Source organism: Adiantum capillus-veneris, chromosome 5 (genome assembly GCF_014529385.1).
Source record: "Adiantum capillus-veneris isolate H3 chromosome 5, ASM1452938v2, whole genome shotgun sequence".
In the NCBI taxonomy this organism is placed as follows: Eukaryota; Viridiplantae; Streptophyta; class Polypodiopsida; order Polypodiales; family Pteridaceae; genus Adiantum; species Adiantum capillus-veneris.
The window spans coordinates 135,013,707-135,036,878 of NC_140935.1; the positions used below are offsets into that span (position 1 = coordinate 135,013,707).

A 23,172-nucleotide genomic window follows, 5' to 3' on the forward strand; every position below is an offset into this window, starting at 1 on the left:
CCCCCCCCCCCCCCCCCCCCCCCCTTTAGAGAGAATCCTTTATTAGGGAGAATATTTTTACAAGCACAAGAACCAGAGTAAACCCCTCTGTTCTAGTTCTCTGACTCGATGGTCATTTCTTCCCATAAGGGAAATCCGGGAGGCGAGCTCTCAATCCTTTTTCCGTCTTCAAGACTCCGCAGACAATTTTTGAATTCCGTTCTCGGAATTTCCAAGCGTAGGCCGAAGTCTTCCCACCTCTCCTTCACGATGAAGTACCTGCAAACACACACACAAACATAGGACAACAATTCGTACAACGAATCCACAATAGATACCTGTCACTCTTGCGCGGGAAAAGCGACTTCCGTGCTTCATAGTCTCACGATCTCTTGCGTTTTCTGGCGGCAGAGTCTTCTCTTGCTAGCATTGGCACTCCTTCCTTTGAGTGAGGGCATGGCATGCTTTCATAGCTCCCTTGCCACGATAGGAATAACTGAGCGGAGGCTGCCCACGTAGAGATCACAACGGATTATTATTTTTATTTTTTTAATTTTTTTAATTTTAATTTTTTGTTGTTCTACCCAAAATAGAAAGAGAGAATTCGCTGTTGCAAATTTTGTTGCTTTATTTTCTAAGTGGCTGCCCAGTTATTAAGTGGGCAGTCGGCATATTTTAAAATTGGTACGAACCTGCCCAGAAAGTCAATAAAACCTTATAAGTTAAAAACAATGCTTTTCACAACACTTCCCAGGCGTCCCTGGATGCAACCACATGCATAAATGCAATGCAGACATAGATTCCTCGCGGAAAAGCGTTTGCTCTTCTCGGAAACCTCGTTAAAATATTCCGCTTTTTAAGAAAAGCTTCTCAGAACCCATCTTTATTCTTGTGCTTGCGTCTTTACACCTATTCCTCTTTCCACTTTGGGTTTCCTGCCAAACCAACGAGATATTCCCTTTTCGATGCTCCCGTCACCCCATCACGTGACGCATCATAAATATTCGTGACACATCAAAAATATTCGTTTCCCGGTCACTCCTACCGAACTAACAGAAAAACCCCTTCGTGATGCTTAATGTCAACCATCATATGACGCATCAGAGTTTTTCGTTCGTGATGGCTTTTAATAATTCCAGTAGATCTACAGTTCTTAACCTTACGGTCCAAGTGCACATCTTTGAATATATTAATTTCAATAAAAAGAAAACTCGAGAAAATAAGAAAATAAGAAAATAGTCCATTTAGCAACATCCCTCTGGCTTCTAAACAGTTTTCCTCAAATGTAGTGCTTGTACATATTCTTCCAGAATCTCGGGATAGGATGCAAATTCCTGCTCGATCATCCATTGAGCATCTAGAGTATAATAATTCTTAAACTTTACCAAATACTTTCGCGTAATCTTCCCGGAATTAAGTGGCCAGCCCTAATGATGCATAAAACTTTGGTGATCTGCTCTAGTTAGAGTATTTCTTCCGTTTTCTCAACCTCGGGAGGTTCCTTAGCAACAACAGGCTGACTTGGAGGCGGTCCCACATATGGCCGGAGTAAACTAACATGGAACTTAGATGGTAAGTCTAATCGGAGCGTCACATCGTTCACTTGGTCAATTATCTTAAACAACCCATAATAGCGATTAGAAAGTTTTACCACTTTCCCTTTATGAGTCTCTTGTTTCTTTAGTTTTGCCTTCTCAAACTTGAGTAAGACTAATTGATTGACCATTAAATCTAGATTCCTTCTGTGCTTGTCTGCAGCTTTCTTATGTTTTTTCTAAGAGCGCAAAATTGCTCTCTTAACTTGCCCGTAGGCCATGTCCAAATCCCGAACAAGCTCAGCTGCTCCGAAAATATTATCCTTAGTGACAAGGATCGATGGAAGCAAAGGATTATCATAGAGAATCTCAAAAGGTGCTTTCCCCGTAGACAAATGCACGGTATTGTTATACGCGTACTCAACAAGGGGCAAATACTTCTCCCAGTCAGACTATCTTTCTGACACAAAAGATTTCAGCATATCCACTACTGTGGAATTAACGATCTCACTCTGCCCATCCGTTTGAGGATAATATGCAGAAGAAAAATTCAACTTTGTGCCAAGGTTATCAAACAAGGCACACCAAAAGTTGCCTGTCATGCAAGGATCTCGATCACTCACGGAGAGCCCATGATGCCTAAAGATCTGTGCTAGAAAAATTCTAGCCATATAGTTTGCTTTGATTGTTTTCTTGACCAGAATAAAGTGAGCTTGCTTGTTAAATCTGTCCACGATGGTCCAGATCGCATCATTTCCAATTTGAGTCTTTGGGAGATCCATAATAAAATCCATAGCAATACTCTCCCAGGGTTGATCAAGCACAGGCAAAGGTTGGAGTAACCCAGGCGTCTTATGCCGATCATACTTTACTTTTTGCCAAACCAAGCATTCCCTGACATATTGATCAATGTCTGCTTTAAGGCTTGGCCAAAAGAAATATATTTCCAATGCTAAGGTCGTAGGGAGAATTCTCCGATGATCCGCATATGTTGAAGCATGCGCTTCTTCCATGATTTTCTTTCTCAATAGTTCTGCCACACAAATTGCTTGGTGATGATAGAGGTAACCATCCCGAATAGAATAGGGATATTCATCCTCTCCGTTGTTTTGTAACTTATTCCAAGTGGAGGAGAAGTCTGGGTCATCCGGATACAACTCTGGAAGTGATTCCAGTTTTTGGTGAAACACAGAAGTAACTGCGTTCAACCTAGGCCATCTAGACAATGCGTCTGCAACCACATTCTTACTCCCAGCCGTATGGAGCATCTGGCAATGAAACATGGACATAAGTTGGCCCATCTCATTTGCTTCTCAGATAATTTCCATTCCGTAAGAAAATACCGCAAACTCTGGTGATCGGTTTTGATCACAAAATCTGCTCCTAGAAGATAATGCTTCCAGGTAGACAAGGCGTGGATCACAGCCATAAGTTCCTTCTTGTAGATTGAGGCATGCAATTATGCATCCTTAAGTCGTCTACTTTCATAAACCACTGCATGCGCTTCTTGGTTAAGCATTGCACTGATGCAATCACCTGAAGCATCGCAGTGAACCTTGAATGGTTTCCTTAAGTCTGGCACTATCAAAATAGGTCCATGGCTCAATAGGTACTTTAGCCTACCAAAGGCACCTTGTTGTCTCGATCCCCACGTGAAAGGGATCTTTTTCCTTGTTAGGTCATGAAGTGGTCCTCCTACTTGAGCAAAATAAGAACACAATCCCAAAAAACTTCGCACATCATGTACCATAGTGGGAGTTGGCCAATCTTGCACGACTTGGATCTTTGCTGGATCCATTTTCACTTGGTTTTGTGAGACTATATGGCCGAGATAGTGTAACTCAGTGAGGAAGAACTCACTCTTCTTTGCATTCACATGCAACTCATGCTTTCGCGATTCCTGAAACACTATATCCAAGTGCTTCCAATGTTCCTCCTCGGTCTTTGAAAAGACGAGTATGTCATCAAAGAACACTCCTGTGAAAGCTTGGTATGGGCTGAAAATTCGATCCATCATTCGATTGAATGTGGCAAGAGCATTACCAAAAATTCATAAAGTCTAAAAGTTGTGTGAAAGGCAGTCTTATGGACATCTTCAAGGGCTACCCGTATCTGATGATACCCGCTTTTTAAGTCAATGTGACTAAAGATGCTTGCTTCGTGCAACTTATCGAGAATATCATCTCCGGGGTATTGGAAACCAATTCTTGATAGTGATCTTGTTTAGAGATCGATAATCTATGCACATTCGAAACGTGCCGTCTTTCTTCTACACCAGTAGAATTGGAGAGCAGTAAGGCAAAGTACTTGGTCGTACTAGACCTTTTTCCAGAAGCTCATTGACTTGCTTCAAAATTTCCTCTTGTTGAGAAAGACTAACCCGAGAAGGGGGTAGGTTTGGGAAGAGCTACCTGGTACGAGATCAACGCGATGATCTTGTAGACGTTCCGGAGGTAGCATGTTTGGTAGAGTATCTGTGAAACAATCTTCATACTTTTCAAGAAATTGAAAATGTTTAATTTCCAAACTAGAGAGCGAACCCTCATTAGTTTTATCTCTTTCACGTGCAAAAATCAAGTAAGCAAAAACTCACTTCTTTATTTCCTTCTTAATGGAGATATCCCGTGCATCAACAAAAAATTTAATGTTCTTGCCCTCATGCTCAAAAGCGAGGGTCTTTCCTACATAATCAGGGACCGGTTGGATATGGTAATGCCATGGCATACCCAAGATGATATCACATCCCTCGATAGGTGCCATCAAAAAGCATTTGTTGTCCTTGTATTCACAAATCCGAGGATTGAGTTGTCCTTGCATGAGAGTTTGCATTGGTGGTCAACCCCTCGAATGCCGATCCGGAAGTGACCGAGTTCCAAGCTGAGCCGGCGTAAGGCCCAAGAGTTCTGCAGTTTCTAGTGAGATGAAGTTGTCCGTCGATCTAGGGTCGTAGAGGATCAACACCCACTGGTTATTCACAGATCCCCAGCCTTTGAGGAGCTGGCGCTTTCCTTTCTCGGTTTCTATATTCCCTTGCACATCAAGAATGGAATTCAAGCTCGGTGGAGTGGGTTCCTTCTTCGATTGTTCCTTCTTTGAACATGCTTGTTCCTGCCGTTGCTTCCGAACAGGGCAGTCGGGCTTCATATGTCCTTTTTCACCACAATAGAAACACCTTATTTTTTCTTTGAAGGTTTGTACTTGGTTCGGTGTGAGATACTTAAGCCGTTTTCCGGTACCCTCTGGCTTCTTAGGCTCATCCGGGTCCTCTATGAAACGCTTTTTGCCTTGGTTGCCATGGTCATCATAGACCACTCTTTGCCTGAAGGGTGTTGTGTGGGTACACCTTCATGCTCTTCTGAAGCGATGGTTGAAAACCTACTTCAAACTTTCAAACTTCCGAAGCGGTGGTTGAAAACCTACTTCAAGCGGCGAACCAGTCCCATTCCTTCCAAATGTCCTTCTTGAAACCAGATGAAAGAAATTGTTCATAGAATTCAGCTTTGAATTGAGCCTAGGTTCTGGCTTGAGTACCTTCCAAAATTTTGGCTAGCCACCGGTTGCTTGCACTCTCCTTGAGATGCTTCCCAACATGACGCAACTTGGATTTTTCAGTGAAGTTTCCGTTGGCAAAAGCAACTTAAACCTGCCTGATGAAAGACAGTGCCTTGGAGATAACTCTCCATCCTTTGTAGTTATCAAACTTCACATGCTTGACACAAGATTTGAAAATCCGCATCTTGCGGTTACGTCTTGTCACAACTCGATGAGGTTGCTGCCCAGTACACACACACACCCTCTGGCAAGGACTCCCGAGTGCAGGCAAGAGTGATGATTTGGTTGCCCTATATGGACACTAAAATGCTAACGTGGCAAGGCAATATAGACACCCCCACGGAAAACCCGGAATTGCTGACACGAGGCAGGCTGTACGGACGTCCGCTTTTTGCAACGCTTTTTACGAAAATTTGCTGGCAGCTTTTAGTTACATAGAATCTACGCCATGCTTGAGAGAGAGGGAGCTTTATTTATTTAAAGCTTTGTTCTATTTCTTCCCAAGGCTTGTGAGAGAATATGGTTTATTTTAAAAGCTTTTAATTCTCAGCTTTTACGGCTCTGCTTTTGGCATCCCTTGTAAACCTTTAAATAAGTGGGAAGGCCTCCCACTTCTGAGAGCATATGGGCGTAGAGTCTGAGAGTGAGATCCTCCCACTCGCTTATACTTTGAGTTGCAGATTAATACAAAAAGAAATACCAAAAGGGGCCAGTGTCGAATAAATTGTGAACTGTGAACTGTTTTGAAGTGTATTCTTGTGTTGTCGCGATAGAATCTCGACTTGGAGTGTCCAAGTCTGTTACAGTGGTATAACAGCACGGCCGATTTCTCTTCTACGGGAAATCCGATTCTTTTTACACAACACTTATGGATTCAGAAAGAGACCAGTTGACTTCCTCTGAATCCGCAGATGCGGGAACAGATCACAACGAAGATTCATGCGAGGAGTAGGATCTGCCTCGTCCTACTTAGGTAGAGATCGAAGAGATGGAGCGTCGACGATTGATCAGCGATGCAGCAAAGATAATGCTAAATTTTGCGAAGGACCCAAAATTTGCAAAATTCATGAACCAGACCTCCTTCGACGAGGTGCATGCTTAGTGACAGCAGACCACAAAACCACCCCTCAAACTTGCCTTGTAGAAACCTCCTACTCCAAGGATGTATACAGAGCAAGAATTAGAAGAGGTGGTTGATGCACGAATTGCTCAGCTTTTTGACGCGCAAAACAAAGCAGAAAAGCACGACAAAAAGCAGAAGAAAGGCGCTCACTTGCCGGTTTATTTGGGTCGTCGGTCTACATTTTCATTGGCAAGAAAGCAGAAGAAGCGTGTTCGATTTGAAGGAGTACCCAGTTCTTCTTCTTCTTCTTCTTCTTCTTCTTCTTCTCCTTCTAACAGTTCTTCTAGCTCCTCTGACTCAAGCGAAGAAGGCAGAAAAGGCAAAAAGCGAAACAAAAAGCAAAGATTTGGAAAGGGCTAGAAAAAGGCAAAGAAGCCTAAATCTCGCCCCGTGGTTGACAGTTCTACAGAGGACTCGTCTTCATATAGTTCGGACCATGACGACAGCAGCTTTTATTCAAAGAAGAAGAATGTTAATAAACCTAACCAGTATGACTTTCTGGAAGATAAAAGCAAGAAAGTATGAGTGTTTAAGGAAGGTGGACAGTCAATTAAATTTGACACATTTTCTGCTTATAGAGATGCTTCGAAGGCTTTGTCTTTTATACAGCAGTTTAACATAGCTCATGAGGGCGTTCTCAGAGCACTCCAAGATTCGGAGGGCTGCCACTTACTCTAAGGGAAATCCTCGAACTTGGTGGTCCATGCTTCTATTAAACAAGACAGCACCGGTTAAATGGCTGAAATTCAAAAGGATTTTTATTTCTTCTTGGTTGACTCGAGAGTATAAACGCGACATACGAACTAGGTGGAACCATCTTCGGATGACCAAGAAGGACACAGTGGACGCTTATTGCGAGAGATTCTGGAGCTCTTTTCTACCCGCCTCTTCATTTAAGAAGATCTCGTTCAAAGAACAGATTGAGCGGTTTACCTTGGGTCTTCCTACAGAGATCCGAGATCACTGCTTAGAACAAAAGTCAGCTTCCATTCAGGAGCTTATGAGTCATGCGAAATGGGGTTTTTCCATTCACTTAAGCAGTATGACCGACCCCACAGATGAAATTATGACGCAAGGGCATAACAGACTTCGAAAAATAAAAGTAGAAAGAGGAAGAGCAACCCAGAAAAGAAAGAAAAGAATGCACGACCCAAACTCACTCCTCAGGAGAGGGCTCTTTACATCAAAGAGGGGAAGTGCTTTGGATGCGGGGAAACTAGGCATATCTCCGCGAAGTGCCCTAAAAAGGCATCAAAAGAATAGAACGATAAGGACAAAGAAAGGCCTGAGAGTTCGGAAGCAGCTGAGGAACGTGGACGAAAAGACAAGATGAAAACAGGACTGGTTCCAAATTGCATGGGTACTGACCCAAGCACGATGGACGAAGTACAGAACTTTGCCGAGCTTGGGGCAAAGTAAAAGACCAAGAAGCCCTGATCTTCTTTAATGGAGGAGCTAAGGCCAACTTCATTTCACCTGAATTGGCGGCGCGGCTCCAGATCACACCCGATCAGATGGGACCACTAGCAAAGGCAGTTCTAGTGGTACCCGACAGGGACATAGCCATTACACCTGTCATTGGAAAACTTCCGTTGCATTGTCAAGGGTATTTGGGGCATGAGGACCTCTAATTGATGCCTTTGGAAGGTTGTGATGTCCTCTTGGGAATTCCTTGGTACCACAAGAACAATACTGTGGTCGACTATTGGGCGAAAAAAGCGACTTTGACTACACAGAAGGGCCGAACCATTGTACTGTAAAACTTAAGGGCGAGTATGTCCCTATTCTATCGGCTTCGTCCATTTCAAAATTAATGAAATCCAGTCTGTTTGTTTACTCGATCTTCTTGAGAGAGATGAATGATGAGAATAGGACAAATATGTCTGAACTTGATAAAGAATGCCAAGATTTTCTCCACCCTCTCGTCCTGAAGATCATACTACTGATCTGATAACTGGAAGCACACCAATGAACCTGCCACCTTATCGTGTGAGCCGAGCCCAGAATGAAGAAATTATGAACCAAGTGAAAAACCTCTTGAAAAAGGGTCTTGTCCAGCCTAGTACTTCATCCTACTCCTCTCCTGTGTTGTTGGTTTTGAAGAAAGACGGATCTTGGAGAATGTGCATCGATTATAGAGCTCTCAACAAAATCACCATCAAGAACAGATTTCTGATTCCTAGGATCGATGATATATTCGACAGATTACAGGGATCCTCGTGCTTTAGCAGGATTGATTTGAAGAGTGGATATCATCAGATCAGAATCGCGCCGGGAGATGTCTACAAGAGAGCCTTTAGAACAACTTTTGGGTTATTTGAGTTTCTGGTGATGCCTTTTGGACTAACCAATGCTCCTGGGACATTTAACCGGATGATGATGGACAAGATTTTTCGAGAGTACAGACTATTTGTTAACACTTCCATTGACGACATCATTGTTTTCTCCAAGGATGAGGCAGAATATAGAGAACATCTGCTTCAGGTCTTTTAGGCATTATGAGATCACAAGTTGGTGATTAGTGTGAAGAAAAGTGAATTTTTCCTACCAGAGATACACTTTTTGGGACACATTGTCTCAGCAACAGTAGTGCAAATGGACCCGGCCAAGATAGAGACTATTCGTGATTGGCTTGATTTGAATAATGTCCATGAAGTTAGAAGCTTCTTGGGCTTGTGTTCGTACTACAGGTGGTTCATTAGAAAGTTTGCAGAGGTTGATTCCCCTTTGCCTATCTTGACACAGAAAGAAGTCCCTTTCTCGTGGGGACCCACAGAGGTGACTGCCTTTCAGGCTTTGAAAGGGAAATTGACTAGAGGACCAGTTTTGACTTTGTCGGACTTGAAAAAGTCATTTGAAGTATATCGTGATGCTTGTGGTCGTAGTTTGAGTGCGGTCTTAATGCAAGAAGGCCATGTCATTGCCTACGAGAGCCGATTGTTCTCAAGGCCGGAATCGACAGCACAGATTTATAAGAAAGAGTTTTTGGCGGTTATCCATGCTCTTACTTAGTGGCGGCATTACCTACTCGGAGCGGATTTGATTGTCTTCACAGACCATCAGAGTTTACGCTACTTCTTGTCGTAGAAGCAGCTATCAGAAAAGCAGATACGGTGGGCGAACAGCTTGTCACAGTTTCACTTCCAGATTGTCCATGTTCAAGGACAGAAGAATTTGGTGGCAGATGCTTTGTCTCGGAAGCCGTTGATTTTGGCCATTTTCGCGATACATCATAGGAGGTTCGAGGATATGGCGATCAGTATGCCACAAATACGGATTTCTCAGACATTTTCACACGAATACGGGATGGGGAGACAGTAGCAGAATATTCCATTCCGGATGGCTACTTGATGAGGAAAACCATATTGTGCGTTACACAGCCGTTGAGGGAAAAGGTTATGACCGAATGCCACTGTCCGCCTTTTACGGGTCACCGCGGCATTGCTACCACCTTGAAAGGGGTAGAGAGATACTTCTTTTGGCCGAGACTCAAGAAGGATGTGGACGAGTTTGTGCACAGTTGCTTGGTATGCCAGAACGTCAAGTTTGACAGGCATAAAGCACAAAAATTGTTACAGCCTTTGCCCATACCCACCTAACCTTGGGAAAATATTGCAATGGATTTCATTTTTGATCTCCCATGAACACAGAGTAGTCACGATGGCATCTGGACTGTTATTGAGCAAGCAAGCTCATTTCATTCCAGTGAAGCAAACAATTAAGCCGAATCACTTAGCGAGACTGTTTGTGGCCCACATCTTTAGATTACATGGCACGTCCAAGACGATTGTGTCCGACAAGGACCCCAGATTCACGAGTTTGTTTTGGATGGCTATTCAAGAGAACATTGGCACGCGGTTGCATTTCTCGTCATCTTTCCACCCACAGACTGACGGGCAATCTGAGATTGCCAATTCAGTGGTTTTTAATTTATTGAAGTCTTTCATCTTGGATCAGAAGACTCAATGGGAAAAGTATCTACCTTTGGTAAAATTTTCCTACAATAACACGATACACTCTTCGATGGGGAAGATGCCATTTGAGATTATTGAAGGTGCTACGAAGTTTCCATAAGCACAAAAGATAAGATTTTTGAAGCTGATGAGTACACGCGCTACTCGGACACGGCTTTTGCCAAGGTCCGCGAGGATTGCAAAAATCTCAAGAAAGACAGAAAAAGGCAGCAGATTGTCATTGTCACGATTTGAAATTGAAGGAGAATGATTGGGTGCTCTTAAGTTTTGAGAAGGCACGCCTGAGAAAGAAAAAGGAAAAGGAGAGGATTTTTCCAAAGCTTAGTATGCGGTACTACGAACCTTTCTAGATCTTCGAAAAGATAAATGATGTCTCCTTCCAATTGAAGCTACTTGGAACTTGGAGGATTCACAATTCTTTTCATGTGAGTCTCCTAAAGCCTTTTAAAGGTGATGTGCCTGAAGATGGGGAGCCTGATGAGCAACCCGAAGTGGAAGAAAACGAGGAGATCCTTGTTGCAGAATAGATATTGGCACATAAGGACAGAAAGATTAAGGGTAAAGTGAGAAGGCGGTTCTTGGTTAAATTCAAGAACTGTCCTGCATTGGATGCGAAGTGGATGGAGGAGGAGGACCTAGCAGATACTCCTCAGATTGTGAAACTTTATCTTGAAGCTTTTGGTTTAGTAGAGTCTATTCCAAATGGAACCCCGAATTCAGCTTGGCCGAATATCTGGTGCACTAGGTATGCACAAGAGGGGAGTTTTATTTCTATTTTTTGTTGTTCTACCCCAAATAGGGAGAGAGAATTCCCTGGTTGGTTTTGTTGCTTTATTTTCTAAGTGGTTTTCCATTTATTAAGTGGGCGGCCAACATATTTTAAAATTGGTATGAACCTGCCCAAAAACTCAATAAAACATTATAAGTTAAAAACAATGCCTGTCACAACACTTCCCAGGCGTCCCTAAATGCAACCGCATACACAAATGCAATGCAGACATAGATTCCTCGTGGGAAAGCGTCTGCTCTACCTGGAAAACTCGTTAAAATATAACACCTTTTAAGAAAAGCTTCTCTTAAAAACATAGTTACATGGGACGACGGGTCGGGGTCGGGAATGGGGACGGGACGGCAAAAGTCAGGAAACGGGGACGAGGGTCGGGACGGCAAGAAAAAAGAGTTTTTTTGGCATTTTTTGACCTATACACATGCCACACACATAGAGCATCACTTTGACCACAAATTTACACTAAATAGACCAAAGAACATGAGTCATATAGACGCAAATGTGCTAATAAAACATCGAGAAATGAGGACCCAAAGGGTGGCTTTTATAGCCATTGGGGTGCGTCAAAGTTCAAACATATGGCTATTGGAGAGAAACTAGCCTCTAGAAATGATCAGGTTTTCAAATTTTAAAAAAAGTCCCCTGCCGTCCCCGGGACGTTTTGCCTGCGTTCCCACTTGGTAGCCCATTTTCCATCCGTCCCCACCAGTCCCCATCCCAGAAATGGGTGTCCCCCCTCCCTAGGTCCGTCCCCTCCGTCCCATCTTTATTCTTGTGCTTGCGTCTTTACGCATATTCCTCTTTCAAGTTTGGGTTTCTTGCCAGACCAACGAGATATTCCCTTTCCGATGCTCCCGTCACCCCATTACGTGACGCATCAGGAATAATCGTTTCCCGGTCTCTCCTACCAAACTAACGGAAAAACCCCTTTGTGATGCTTAATGTCACCCATCATATGACTTATCAGAGTTTTCCGTTCCTGATGGCTTTTAATAAATCCAGTAGATCTACAGTTCCTAACCTTACGGTTCAAGTGCACGTCTCTAAATATCCTAATTTCAATAAAAAGAAATTACTCGAGAAACTAATAAAATAAGAAAATAGTCCATTTAGCAACCGAGACATGTAGAGAAAGATGAAATGTCTGCAACATTTTGTCTCATGAATGATTTCAACTTAGTGCATCTAGACATCTGTTAGAGATCGATGAGATCTGGATGTGATGGCTAAGTGAATGAGAACTAAATGTGAATTGAAGTACATCAAAATGTCTATCTGGATGAAATGACTCGATACTAGTGTGAGTGCATCAAGAGTTCCAAAAGGATGAGATGATCTAGGTGTATCAAGAGTTTTGGACAAAATGAGATGGCTAGATTTAATGATTGAAGCATGGTGTTCATTATGAACTAAGTGTGTGATTTTGTGCATTGCATGCTATGTGGATGTATTGTCTTCTGGGGATGGTCATGGGCATGGTTTGCTTGGTTGCAATGTGAAATGAAAAGATATGAAGCTGATAGTAACAAGATTTAGTAGATCAAGACATCTGTGAAGAGATCAGTGCAGTCTAGATGTGATTGCTAAACGGTTACAATGATCAAGATTTGTATTTGAGACCCTCGACAAAAATGCGATTGATTAGTGACTGATGTCTTTGTAGAAGTGTTGGATTGGTGGAGTTGGGTGCATGAGTACGTAGAGTCAATATCTACTAAAGAGAGTTTCGGTCCTTTGACTATTTTTGCAGGCATAATTGAAGGCGATTACAATTCTTCCAAGAGAGGGGAATGTCACAGAGTGGTGATGTGGCATGACCAACTAGAAGAGAAATGGCAGGAGTGGACAAGAGAGACTGAACTGACCAACTGAAAGAACTTATGTAGCACTAGCCGTGGGCCCAAAACCCTAAAAGATAGAAGCTTGGACTTTGGAGAGATTTTTGTAAATTGCGCTCACCTTCTGACGTGGTTGGTCGTACGTATTTTGTAAAGAAAGAGGATGCAAGAGAGCTACACAAGACAAGCACAAAGCACACAGAGATGGAAAGCTTCTTCTTCTTCTTGCAGAAAAGAGAGTACAAAATGACTAAGTGCTAAAGCTCAAAAGTAGCACATATGTACATGTGGTCACTGAGTGTGAACATGCTAGAAGCGTACTAGGCTGGCACTATAAGTGTAGTGAAGCTGTAGAATCATTGGCAGAGATCCTCCGTGCCGATCACCTAACGCGCCAGTGAGTAAATGTCGTAAGCGGCCAAGACCCGTAGTGGATGCCAGCTCAAGATGTAGAGCTCGACATCTCAACACTCCCCCTCGAGCTCTGCATGTCGCAGAGTCCAAGCATAGTCCAGAAACATCGAAGCTTCTCAGCTCCGAGGGCCTTGGTAAAGATATCCGCTATCTGCTCCTCTGTGCTGACGTAGACCAAGTCGATGTCGCCCGCCAACACTCGCTCTCGAACGTAGTGGTAATGGACCTCTATGTGTTTGGTCCTGGCATGGAGCATTGGGTTCCTAGCCAACTACATGCTGCTGAGGTTGTCACAATGGATGACAATCTGCTGGTCCACCTGCACTCCCAAGTCCTCAAGTAATGTGCGTAGCCAAGCTACCACGCACGCCGCAACTGCTATACCTCTGTACTCGGCCTCTTTGCTCGACAAAGAAACTGTAGGTTGCTTTTTGCTGCTCCAAGTAACAGCAGCACTCCCAAAAGAGAACATGAAGCCACTTGTAGATCTCCTATCAACAATGCTACCTGCTCAATCTGCATCTGTATACCCATACAATGCTAATGGTGCATCTGCTGCATAGAACAATGTGTAGTCAAGAGTCCCTTGCACATACCGAAGTGTGCATCGTACTCCATCCAAATGTGGCTTCCTTGGAAGCTACATGAACTGACTCTCCAAGCCTACTGTGTAGCTCAAGTCTGGCCTCATGATAGTCAAGTAGATTAGACTACCCACAATCTTCCTGTACATCTTGACATCCTCAACAACATCACCCTTCTCTGCACTCAGCTTTGCATTCACATCCAAGGGAATAGAAATTGGCTTACAATCAGCCATACCATACTTTGACAACATGTCCAAAGCATAGTGTCTCTGTGACAGCCATACACCCTCTGGAGTCCTGATCACCTCAATGCCAAGAAAGTAGCGCAACTCGCCCAAATCTTTCATTTCAAACTCCTGTTTGAGAAGATTCTTCACATGGTCAATCTCCATAGCATTGTCACCCACAATAATAAGGTCATCTACATATATGGTAATGACCACAATCCCCACATCACTCTCACGTACATAGAGTGAATGATCAGCATGAGCTCTCCTAAAACCAATACTGACAAGATACTTGGCAATCCTGTCATACCATGCTCTGGAGCCCTGCTTCAAACCATACAAAGCTTTGAGAAGTCTGCATACATAATCTGGGTAACTTGGATCGACATAACCAGGTGGCTGATCCATATACACTTCCTCTTGCAACTCACCATTCAAGAAGGCATTCTTTACATCCATTTGATGCATAATCCATCCTCTAGATGCAGCCACTGCTATGATAGCTCTCACAGTTGTCATCTTTGCCACTGGAGCAAAGGTCTCCTCATAGTCTATGCCATACGTCTGTGCATAACCCTTTGCGACCAGCCTTGCCTTGTGATGCTCAATGTTACCCTCAGCCTTATGCTTGGTTTTATACACCCATTTACAGCCAATAGCTTTCTTGCCACTTGGCAATGGCACCAACTCCCATGTGTCATTTGCTTCCAATGCAGCCATCTCTTCATTCATTGCATCATCCCAATGCACATTTCCAACTGCATCCTCAAAACATGTGGGCTCCACATCCTGTATCACCTTAGCCATGTAGGCTTGGTGATGCGCTAGATACCCATCATAAGTCAATTTCTGAACTGGATTTCTGACTCTGTTAGATCTGCGTGGTCCTGGGTCACTCCTTTGCCCTCTAGCATCTTCTTGTGCTTTCCTTACACCAGGTGTCCTGACAGCCGGAATTCCAAATTCCTCATCAAGACTTTGTTCAGAACCATCTGAATCCATGTCTACATGTGAAAAACCTGATGATGCATCAGCCATAAAGGGAGGTTCATCAACCTTTTCTTTTCCTTTTCATGATACATTTCATGTACGTGCTAGTGGAGTAACCTGCGTACGTAGTCTACCATTCCATGGCTTCTCAACAGAGCCACGAGAAGAGGACTCTTGTGGTCCACTCAAAACCTGTGACTGTGGCCTCACATTTTGTACAACTACATCATCTTTTAAATCAGCCCCAATAGTGCCATGTGCATTACTGTACCAGCTGCTCAGCTCATAGAAAGCCAATACATCACTTTGCTCTGGCCTTGTTGCCAGTCCCTCAAAGCTTTTCTTTGTTCTGCTGTAGCATTTGCCTTGGGAATCTCTGGTTCCTTTTCATTGTCTCCTTCTACATAGTCCCAATAACCTTTTCCTTTTAGGAAATTAGTTATTCTGAACTTCCATGCAGGGTAGTTATTTTTCTCAAGCTTCTCAGTAACAATCTGACTGAAACCGTCAGACATCTTGAAGCACTAAGACAAAATAGCTGCAATCTGCAAAAACCTGCAAATCTGCTGAACCTGCTATTGTGGTACCTGTAACACTTTCTACACTCAACGAGTGTCCACAATCAAGCGTTCATACAACCAATGTACTTGTATAGTGAATCTCTGTGTACTGCACTTTGGAGACCTATTCAAAAAATTGTACGAAAAACCCCCAAACTTTGGCATCTGGTCGTGGATTGCGAACGAAGGGATTGTGATGCTCTTGCTCTCTTAGCCTCTCTTGCCTGCACCAGGCTCTGATACCATTTAAAGAAAGAGGATGCAAGAGAGCTACACAAGACAATCACAAAGCACACAGAGATGGAAAGCTTCTTCTTCTTCTTGCAGAAAAGAGAGTACAAAATGACTAAGTGCTAAAGTTGAAAAGTAGCACATATGTACATGCGGTCACTAAGTGTGAACACGCTAGAAGCGTACTAGGCTGGCACTATAAGTGTAGTGCAGCTGTAGAATCACTAGCAGAGATCCTCCGTGTCGATCACCTAACGCGCCAGTGAGTAAATGTCGTAAGCGGCCAAGACCCGTAGTGGATGTCAGCTCAAGATGTAGAGCTTGACATCTCAACAATTTTCACGTTTTGGTGCCACGTGGTAGGCTGTACGGATTTCCACAATTTTTACTTGCTGCTTTTGCAATTTCTAGCGCTAGCTTTTGAGAAAATGCTTTTGGGGATTGAGTGCTTTGAACCTGAAGCTTTTGGGGTTTAGTGCTCTTGGGAAAGTGCTTTTGAGGCTCTACTTTTAGGCAACCCTTGTACTGTTTATAAAGAACCCTTGGGGTCTCTGTGCAGAACATCTAGATGCAGAGTCTGAGAGCAAAGGACCCTTGGGAGTTGTACCTTGATGTGAGCAATGGGCGGGGAGATCCGCTGTGCCGTGTCGACTCTCTCTCTTTTAGTAAAGTTCGGTGATTTTGAATTTGTGTTCGTGTGTTGCTATTGTATTCTCCCTTGGAGTGTCCAAGCTTGTAACACTGCATATCTCCACTTGCCATGTTCTAGCTCCTCATTATGATATTGCTCTCAACTAGACCATAATGGATGCAATACATATGCGACACCATGGATTGGTCTATGAAACCAATCCCATCGTGTGTTCCACACACATCAGAGCTCCTCAACCCTAGATTGGAAAATACATAAACCATAAGTTTGTAACCATAAACATACACAATTCTACATAAATTATATAGCTAGATGATTCCACAAATAAGGATAAGCCTTGAATCACCCTTAAAGAAGAGCGCAAGGTATAGACACATGGTAGCCACCCACAAGACAATATAACCATCAGTTCACCATGCATAGTATTGACTAAATACCACGGCATCCCCACTAACATCGTTAGTGCCCATAAGTTATAAATAAATTATAATCAACGACCATAAACTTTAAAAGTCGCTTACTTATAGTGAGAAAGGGAGACATTGTTGTCAGAAGCCTCTCCAATCTTGTTCATGTACTCATAGAGCAACCCCATAGTGCTGCCCTCCATATCAGTGATGCATAAAACTTCGTAGATTGGCTTGATTGCCTTGACGAAAGCTTTAGCCTCTAAGTACATGTATCATCCATTGCCATGCATGCAAAAGCCTTGTAGTGTGGTTCTTGATGCTCATAGCCTGTTATACGGGTCTTCTTTTCAAAGGACATCTTGAGACCCTCCACTAACTCTCCACTAACTCTTAGCCCTTTGATGCGATTTTGACTCTCGAGGCCTTGAGCACTCGTAACCCACAAGGAACCAATAGTGCGGGATTCACGTCTTCTGAGAAGATGGCTTATGGATGGTAGTGTGTGGGCAAGGCCCCTTGAGTTCTTCATCATCGTTGGTGGTAAGTTACGTGTGAATGGGAATTAGGACCTTGGAAAGGCCTAAGGATATTAAAGATACGACATGCAAAAAAATGAAACAGGTCCGGACCTGCGTGTTCCCAGAGCAGCTCAGACAACAAGTTTTCATTCCCCAAACATTCGCGCTCGATCAGAGCCCTACGCAAGATGCAATGGCCCCTTATAAGAGGGGTTTCCAAGTATGCCAAGCACGGGTCTTAGACGCCGTGAACTGACCAAAAGGGACGCCGAGAGCTGTATGTTTTGAAGAAGGGTCAGCGAGCACGTTTTGAGTGGTGCAAGTTCAAAGAGCAGGTCTTGAGGGAGCAAGGTAGTACTCTCTCGTAGTCCTTTGTATTGAGTACTATCACCCGGAGTGGGTTGTGGTTTCGCTCCGCTCCCTTAGTTTAGAGGTTGAGCTGGTCACACTTGGCCGTGAGTTGACACGCATCAAAGTTGTTTGTTGCACGATTGCATGCATTGACATGGATCAATAATATCGTGGGAGCTTTGGATAGGAATATTCTTCATTGATGAGTTGGAGTTCTTTTGAGATTGAATGCCCATGGTGATAGTTGAGGACACATAAGGTACTAGGTGGGAAGAGCCTTGCAATGTAGAGCTAAAACATGTTGCATTGATATGGCAAACAAGTAGTACCATATAGTAACCTATCAACCCCAGATGCAATATATAGAAGTACATTGATTGTAGGATGTGGTAATTATGTGCATGATATATTTGTACTTCAATTTTTAATGTGTATCCAACTCATGTTCTACTAGCTTTCCTCCATTCTTCAAATAAATTGCTGCAGAGAATCCCGAAACTTCCTTCTACAACTCTCTCTCTCTCTCTCTATGGCCTGGTGTTCAGGTTTATCCAACAGTAAAGAGCAATGTCAGGACAACATACCTGTAACTTATATTTGTAGGTTAGTAGCTCCTTCCGTGCGTCCTCAAGAGCCAATGAAAGCTCTACATGCTTGCATTTGAGACTGCTGGCTTCTGTCAGCAATCTTGCCTCGGCTTGTTTGGATTCTTTCAGCAGTTTCGCATTGTAACATATCCACTCACTTAATGTGGTGTCATGAGCTAACTTACTGCTTGAATACGCGAAGGTTTAGGCTAGGGAGAAGGAAGCTTGTTGGATCCCCAATTGATTCCTCTAAACTAGCAAGTTTTACAAGGCCACAGATGTGATGAGATTGTGCAGCAATAGTGCATATCGGACCCCTCCCACTAGTCCCACTCCTTCACCGCCACATTCTACAATTATAACTACCTTAAAACCCCACCAATATTCTCATGCATGGAGCACCTTCAACTATATATGAAGGTGGTGGTCTTTGATCTTGAGGCTCTCAGCTTGCAGGACTTCCTCATTGGGGCTTAGAGCACCAACCAATTTTACATGGATCTCCCTACTCAAGTTTAACAAAAAAACACAAATACTTTTTTTTCTTTGTGTTTAGCATATAGTGGACATTAATAACAAGTGCCCCACTTACAAGACACCTGCAGTCTATGAGTGAAGTACTAACTTTTTCTTTTTCTCATAATGAATGCAGGTATCATTTGTGGAGCTTCCTATATTCTACACACAAATTCTTCTAAAAAGCACTCTGTTGTAACTAATGGAATTGGCCTATTTAACTTGAGAGTTGCGGAAATTAATGAGATTACTTTTGAGAAATAACTTTGTGAGCATAACGGGTGAACGTAATTGAAGATAGCAACATAATCATAGCAATTAATTAACTTGGCATGAACAATACTTTTGCAACAGAGAGAATTTAGAGAACATGACAACAGTTGAGTACTGGACTTATGTGGAGCCGGTCCCCCTTCCAATAGGCATTTGTATTATGATTTCTCCCATTAAGAGAGACTTGTTACAATACAATCTTTGTGTTCCTTGTGACCTAGGTGATGCAATGAAGATGGAAAGCTTCATGCATCACAAACATAACATAAACTTGAAGAAAGCTTTAACTATCCCAAGCCTCAGTCCCAAGACCTCAAACACCTTCGAAGGTGGAGAGAGCTAACAGGGAATGAGGGTAGGTGATGCATGGTTTTTAGGACCCCTTCTGAAGATGCAATAAAGGCACAGTCAGTTGTTGGGGTGATGAGGATACTCTAGTCCAAGGGATCTCGAAAGAGAAGAAAAATCTACTTCACAAGCACCAAAGAGTAAAAAGTGCCATGGACAGAAGATACGTGGGAACGATCTCTTATGCATGCCTACAACCTATATCTTACAGAATAGCCCATTCTAGGCGTGAATTTCTAGTGAAATTTACACGAGGATGTTCGTGTGGACTCACAGCACAGCATACTCCGTTTTCACTTTTTTACCGACAGTAAATATTTTTTACCACAGTAAATATTTTTCACCTACATGGTAAATACAAATCACTTTTTACCTACAGTAACTTTTTTTACCCATGGTAAATATTTTTTACTGCACCATAAGTATTTGGTAGGTAACAGTTCACTGTTACTAGAAGCAGTGATTGGGCATCAACAATGCAGTTACAGGAAGAGAAAAGGAGAAAATCTTATGGTAAAGGTGAGTCAACAGGGATAAAGACTTTTGAGTTGAAAAGAGACATGCTGATTTTTTCAAAGAACACATGTCAAAAGAAGCCATGGTTGAGGATTTTTTTAGAATTTGATATTCAGGAGGACCCAGCTGACATGTGCAGAACCTCCAGTTTCAAACAGCCACCTACCTGCTTTTAAATGCTGGTCAAGGCCTTATCCCCATGTATCACAATCAGAAAAATCAGCATTTACCCTCCCCTCTCACATCACTCTAGAGAATATCTTGATGGTGACATATCAGGTGACCTCAATCTGTTGACCACCCTAAGCAAAAAGTAACCCCAATCAGCGGATTTAAGCATGTTTATCCCTAATCCTAAACCCTCTCAGAAACCTATATAAGGAGGCCTTCTCTCACTGAAAACGAAAACACTTCACCCACTTCACCAAGCAATGAAGCTATGACAACATTGCTCACAACGACGAGCTATGGATGGAGCTCTACTCTCTCTCCCTCTCTCTCTCTCCCTCTAGTATGCTACATTACTAGCCCTAAAACCTAAATAAGGAGTCTTCTCTCATGCTCCATGGCCACCATCCTCGCCATCATTCTCTAGGGTATTGATGTGTTGCTAGTAGGATCATACCTACTTGCTGGGTTGATTGTTTTTTTGACAAGGGATTATGCGATCCTTGGCTTGCTTCTCTATATCCTTGTTATGTATGATCAGATGCCGTTGTATTGTTAAGCTGATGTCTTGTGTACATATATGCTACATAAGGTCCCTAAGCTTCGTTTCTATGTGTTTTGCCATATGTTTTGATGCCATCATAATGCCAGAAGTCTCACTTGCCTATGTGCACTATGTGTGAGGTCCCTAAACCTCTTAATTTAGGGTGGTGCCCCCTTGTTTTGTTCTTTACTTGTTTGCATGAGGCGTGGTTTGTGGAGTGTGCATGAGTACAGAGGCCACTCGATTGCACTGCTCTTTTTCCCGCTATCATTTTGGTGCCCCCACGGAGGAGGGCTACACAGACCTTCAGTCCACAAGCAATGAAGATGTGCAATCTACAACATGGACGAATGGCGTGAGGAGTTTGCAAATTGGAGAACAGAAGAGGAGGAGGCTTTAGAGGCCTTAAAAGCTTTCATCGAGGTCTTGTTACCAGCGCGTGCTAGAGCGTAAGGTAACATTTGGCTTAATCTCATTAATAAGGGATTACATGACCACTACAGGCAAGAAAAAGGCTAGTGAGCAACCAACTTCAACCTCCAACTTGCAACCACGACTCTCACCCCTAAATCCTCCTGAAGCAAAGAGGCGAAGGCTTGCCTACAAGATTGCCGTCCGTCTGCGAGTGCTCCCAGTGCACTTTGTGAATCCAGACACCACCAATCCCAAGCCAACCTCCTGTCCGCGTGAAGATCACTTTGGATATTGTCCAAAGTGCTTTGGAGACCGGGTGAAAAGCCTCCCTGCCCTACCTTTGCTGCTAATTTTCAAGAAGTTATCTCAATCTAAGGAAACTATCTTAGTTGATGATGTGCTGCACATTAATGGTGTCACTTTCATTCGTCATGCTGATTATGGTAATAGCATCCAATTGTTGCTTGCTAAAAGGCTCAGCATTGTACAAAGTGTTGCCATCACGCCTTACGTCTTCACAGATGCATCAGGAAGAGTCGAAGTGATCCGAGGTGCTGACCTTCTGTGGCTGATCAGGCTCATTGGTCCCAAGGTGGTGCAACTAAGCTAGGCTCTTCTGTGTAAGTATGGATGCCAATAATGAGAATGATGATCCCCGCATGTTTCCTTTCCATTTTGTGCGTCATGTCCGTGTGAATATTTGTATTGATAGAAAAATCTTTTATCAGCAAAGAATAGCCCTGTTGTTTGGAGCCGAGAGACTTGGGGAAATCTTGCGCTCTCCTCATCCTGTCATTCTACCCTTACTAGACTATTACCATTCCTTTGATGTGTCGATCTTCATCCTATTTTGAGCTAAGTTGTGCTAAAGCTCCAAATTTTAATTACCATACTCTATTTTAAAATAAATTGGAGCTGTTTGTGTAATTGTTTACTCTCTCACTTATGGCCTTCCCTAATTTTTATGGTAAGCCTGGGGAGGTTGCTCCAGACTTTTTGGATAATTTGGAAATGGCCTTTCTGGTATCGGGAAGGGATGACGAAGCTACTAAGTTAAGGGCCTTTCCTTTGGTGTTGAGGGAAGGTGCAAAATTATGGTATCAAACTTTGGCACCTGAAGAAAGAAGAGACTGGGAGTCCTTAAAGATGGCCTTCATCGAAGAATTTCGCAGCCATGAGCCTCCGGAGGAGATATGCAGACAGATCTTAGAGCTACGCCAAACATCACCCAATGACTATAGAAGCTATGAAGGAAAGTTTTCCAACCTGTGGGAGAAATGGTGTGCATCACTAGGTGAAGGAGAAAGGGCGCCAGAATGCCTAAAGAAGGACTGTTTCCTGGCAGGGCTTTACCCCATCCTTCGAGAAAAGGTAAAAGGTAAATTCCCAGATATCTTTGATAAAGCTATGACTTATGCAAGGGATAAGGATAGGAAGTTAAAATTCCAAGCTCAACTACAAGGGGGAATGGAGCCTCCACCGCTAGCTCAACCTACGCAAGGGTAGTAGCAGGGACAGGAGCAACAGACCAAGAGTCCTCTCAACAAGAATTACTTCAACAAATCACCAATCAACTAGAGAGCCTGTCCATCAATCTGGTTTAAGGTGTAAGGGCTCCCCAGCCAGGAAATGAACGAAATAGACAAGAAGGACAAAGGCAAGCACGTGAGTACATTTGCTACAACTATGGAGAGGTAGGTCACGGCATGTATTATTGCCCCCATCCACGACGCTATCAAGGAAATGGTAATCAAAGATGGCCTCCTCGCCAGCAAGTCACTCCTCCTCGAGCTAGGCCACTAAATGGACAAAATGCACACGTGGCTCCACCAATCCAAATATTGAGACCCCCTCCTCCACCACCACAAGCACCAGCAGAGATCCCTCCACTACCATCGGGAGGGGAGGACAGGGCTGTATCTGTCATAAGTCTTGACAATGGTAAGGATAAAGGGAAAGAAAAAATGGAGGAAGCTGTTGCCATGCCAATAAAAAGAGTTAGGAGACAAAGAACTGATAAAATGGAAGCTTCAGAGTCGGGTAAAGGGAATGAGGGTTCCTCCCAAGTGATAGGAGAC

At 43.3% G+C, this 23,172-nt stretch overlaps 1 protein-coding gene across 1 annotated transcript in view; it reads right to left on the reverse strand.

The window, feature by feature from the left end:
- Positions 1 to 18,710, reverse strand: part of LOC147458145 (uncharacterized) — a 58,893-nt gene extending 40,183 nt beyond the window's left edge. Inside the window, exons 1-2 of the mRNA XM_086513402.1 lie at positions 18,682 to 18,710; positions 18,313 to 18,499 (exon numbers count right to left, since the gene is read on the reverse strand). Coding sequence (XP_086369528.1) covers positions 18,313 to 18,499; positions 18,682 to 18,710 — 216 coding nt within the window. The remainder of the gene's footprint in view (positions 1 to 18,312; positions 18,500 to 18,681) is intronic.
- Positions 18,711 to 23,172: the final 4,462 nt, after the last annotated feature.